We start from the raw sequence: 3,683 nt of genomic DNA on the forward strand, positions 1-3,683 counted from the left end.
GAAGGAGGAGAGAGACACCAACCGACGCTTGGGGGGGAGGAGAAGGAGAAAGACACTGACCGACGCTGGGGGGGAGGAGAGAGACAGCGACCGACGCTGGTGGTTTAGGACATAATACATTTTCAATGTTACAAATAAGGTATGTGATTAAAGAAAACCTCCAGGAAAAAAACTTTAATAACCCTTGCAGTGGGGCTACTCGCACACCGCAAGGGTTAAGTGATAGTTTTTGTCATGGTTCAAAAATAACAAAGTATTACTCACCTGAAGCTTCAAGCCAGCTGGCTGTTACAGCGCTCCTTCCAACCTCTTTCCTCCTACACTGAAGCAATGGTATGTCCCTGGGCGACCTTACTTCTATACACATGTATAGAACGTGATGATTTATAGGACCATAGACCACTGCAGCAATGGTGGAAAGAGGCTGGAGGGACCGGTCTAAAAGCAAGCCAGCTCTGCAGTTCAGATTAGTATAACTTTTTTAACCTAGACAAAAACGAGCAGTTAACCCTTGCAGTGCAGGGGTAGCCCCATTGCAAGGGTTAATAAACTTTTAATTTAGGATTGCTTGTTATATTACTGAAATCCATTCATGCTTACCTATTAACTTTGTGTTTTGGAAAATTGATGCTGTTTTTGATAAATAATGTGAAATTTTCTGCTTGCAGCAATAATGGAGGACTAAAAAAGGAAGTAAAATAATTAATTAATTTATAACATAGTCCCATTTATTAAACATTAATATAAAGTACAAGAATACATGTATAAGTTTAAAACAATGTATAAAACTTTAGATGTGTGTCATTAAAGTTTATATGAAGTCAAAAACTTTTTTTCCTAGGTTTTGGATAGAGTGGGGAAGGATTAGAACTCCTGCTGGATTTTTACTGTTATCCAGGACTCGGCTAGGGAAATTTCCCCTCACCTCCTGTCCTGGTGACAGTTTTAACAGACAGGAAGTAAGAGAACATCTACAATAAGGATGTAGACAAACATAAAAATATGTCATGAGTTCTAGTCTTCTCCTACTCTACTAAAGGAAAGTATTTTTTATTTCTGTCTGTGTTGCTGTTGAAGAGTTCCCCTCACTTATTGTCTAGTAAAACATTACCAACAGGACAGGAAGTTAAGAGCAATCTCTCTAAGGAGCCCCGGATAGCCCTGGTGGTCTAACTGTTCCCAACTTTATTCAAAATGAAAAATAGGTTTTATATAGACATACACTTTAAATTGAACTTCTGTTTGTTTGTTTTTTCCAAAGTCAGTTTTATTGAATCATGTCACAATGACAAGAATACGAGACACAAATAAACAACAATACAAAGCACAAAAATATAAGCACCAACGCAAATATGCAATACCTATATACAAAATGCAAATAATGTCTCAAGGAAAGCTCATTGCATAGCCAAGTTAAAGGTTGAAGTTAAAAGTTGGTCTACAGTACAAACACTCTAATGTTAGGGGTAACAGGGAATGTCCAGTACTACCACGTAGGAGATTGAATGTGATAATGAAAGTAAATATTAGATACATGTACAGTGAGAACAAAACACTTCTGAACTTCTGCTTTGCCTATTTAGCAAAACAACATGTTCTCTTTAAAGCACATATTTCCTTTCTTTCACTTCTCTGCTGGGAGCAGAAGAAGCCCACCTACTGTATGTAAGCTAGAATTAGTCAAGTCATAGCATACATGGAACAATAGACTCTTCCCATGTCACAGTGCTGGTGTTTAGTGATTGGCCTCAGGGCAGCCATCAGGGGGGTACGGCCGATACTCATGTAAGGGGCTCGGGAAGCCTGGGGGGCCCGCCCGGGTCCCTTACATGACTATCGGCCAACGGTGAAGGGCGAGGAGGCGGAGGCCTGGCCCTAGCAGCGCAGGGCCCCAGCATTGCCGCTCCAGTGGCTTTGAGACAAGCTTGGGCCCCATCAGCGGCGCTGCTCGTCTGATGTCGGACTGGCCGGAAGTGACGTCCCGTCACTAACGTGACGTCACTTCTGGCCGGTCCGACAGCAGAGGAGGCCATGTGTGCAGGTAAGAGGAGCTAGGAAGGAGGGAGAGGAGGGATGCAGCCCTGACCAGCCCACCTGAGACCCCTTCAGAGCCCACCATAGACAGTCTCAGATGGGCTGTGCAGCATCTATGGTGGGCTCTGCAGAGTCACCCTCAGGTGGGTCCTGCGTCCAGCGCGTCACTAAGACCTGCGGCGGGTGGGGGTAGGGCCCGGCCTAAAGCCGTGTAAGGGGCCCCAAAATTTCGGATGGCTGCCCTGATTGGCCTAACACTGCCACATGGAGTACAGCTGGCCGCTCTGCTGAATACCGAATCCTACTGAATTGGTCAAAACTTGAGCTGTTGGGGGACCCTGTCAGGACCAAACTCTTTTAAAAAAAAGCAACTTTTGTTAAGGGAGAAGGGTGGAAAATGATCAGCATTGAAAAATGGGTGTAAAAACAGCACCTGCATTCAATCAGAATCTGAATACTGTAGCCAGCAGCGGGGATTCCTCTATCCACGCTGTTTAGTCTCGATGGGGGGAATCTAATCATTTCTCTCATTCGGCGTAACAGTGTGTGGTTACCTTATAGTGTATTTCCATGTTTGCAGTCAAATTTGAGACCCCCCCACTATATATTTGTCCTGTGTTCCTAATCACACAGCATACTTAAAAATAATAATACAAATATATATATATATATATTTCTTACCTTTCAAATGTGTCTGTCTAGCAGACCTTTGCTAGCTTCTCTCTTATTTTCAAAGTGACAGGAAACCCCATAGTAAGGCTAGAGGCAAACTGAACGCCCTCTAATTAATATACAGTGCTTCTAAGTCTTTAACCCTTTGTTAGAATAGATAGCATTCAAATCTAGTTTACGACTGATAATGCACTCTGCCAGCATAGTACAGACAGGATTAATTAAGTTAATTAAGTTACGTAAAGTTAGAGGAGAATTGTGGGGAGAGTAAAATACACTCATCCCCATAATTAGAGCCGACGTGTGACACTGAAGCTGTCACACGTCGGCTCTATTGATCGGGAACTGGGCAATCACATACCGCCGATCGCTCAGTTCATGTCAGTCACTGCTCCGCGCAGGGATTCTCCCTCCCCTCTCCGTTCCTCCAGGGATGATTGGATGGATGGGGGAGAGGGAGGGGGCAGGCACAGCTGGCTCTACCTCTCTAGAGGCAAAGCCAGCTGTCAACCAGTCAGCGGGTGGATCCTTGGCTCTGCATGGTCAGCAAATAGCGGGCAATAGTTTTGCGTTACAGGAGGATATTAGTAAATGTCCTCTTGTGAGCCTAAAGAGAACTGCAAAAAAAGGTTGGGCTATGGTTCTCTTTTAACCTGCCCAGCCCTCTTTGTATTCTAGAGGAAAACTTGTACAGAATACAACGTTTCTCTAAAAATAGAACATGTAATATGCAAGCAGCAATGTTTAATTTTTAATAAGTAATGCTATGTGAATAAGAACATATAACAAATATAAAGTAGATGTTTTCCCAATTTTGCAGCAAAAATGGAAATACACTTTAAGTCACATACTTAAATAGCTCCTCCATACAATGTATTCTTTTATTTTCAGCGGCTAAACGTAGCAATGTATGTTATCCCAAAGCAGGAAAAAGGGATACAATGACAGATCTTGCTTTATTATGAATTCTCTTTATA

The 3,683-nt window shown here is 42.9% G+C and overlaps 1 protein-coding gene across 1 annotated transcript in view; it reads right to left on the reverse strand.

Moving 5' to 3' along the window:
* The window catches only part of P2RX1 (purinergic receptor P2X 1), a 54,434-nt gene that overhangs the window by 11,599 nt on the left and 39,152 nt on the right, over nucleotides 1–3,683 (reverse strand). Inside the window, exon 6 of the mRNA XM_018553370.1 lies at nucleotides 601–681. Within this exon, the coding sequence (XP_018408872.1) occupies nucleotides 601–681 (81 nt within the window). The remainder of the gene's footprint in view (nucleotides 1–600; nucleotides 682–3,683) is intronic.

The sequence above is a fragment of the Nanorana parkeri genome, unplaced genomic scaffold (genome assembly GCF_000935625.1).
Source record: "Nanorana parkeri isolate BGI_ZX_2015 unplaced genomic scaffold, ASM93562v1 scaffold118, whole genome shotgun sequence".
Classification (NCBI taxonomy): domain Eukaryota; kingdom Metazoa; phylum Chordata; class Amphibia; order Anura; family Dicroglossidae; genus Nanorana; species Nanorana parkeri.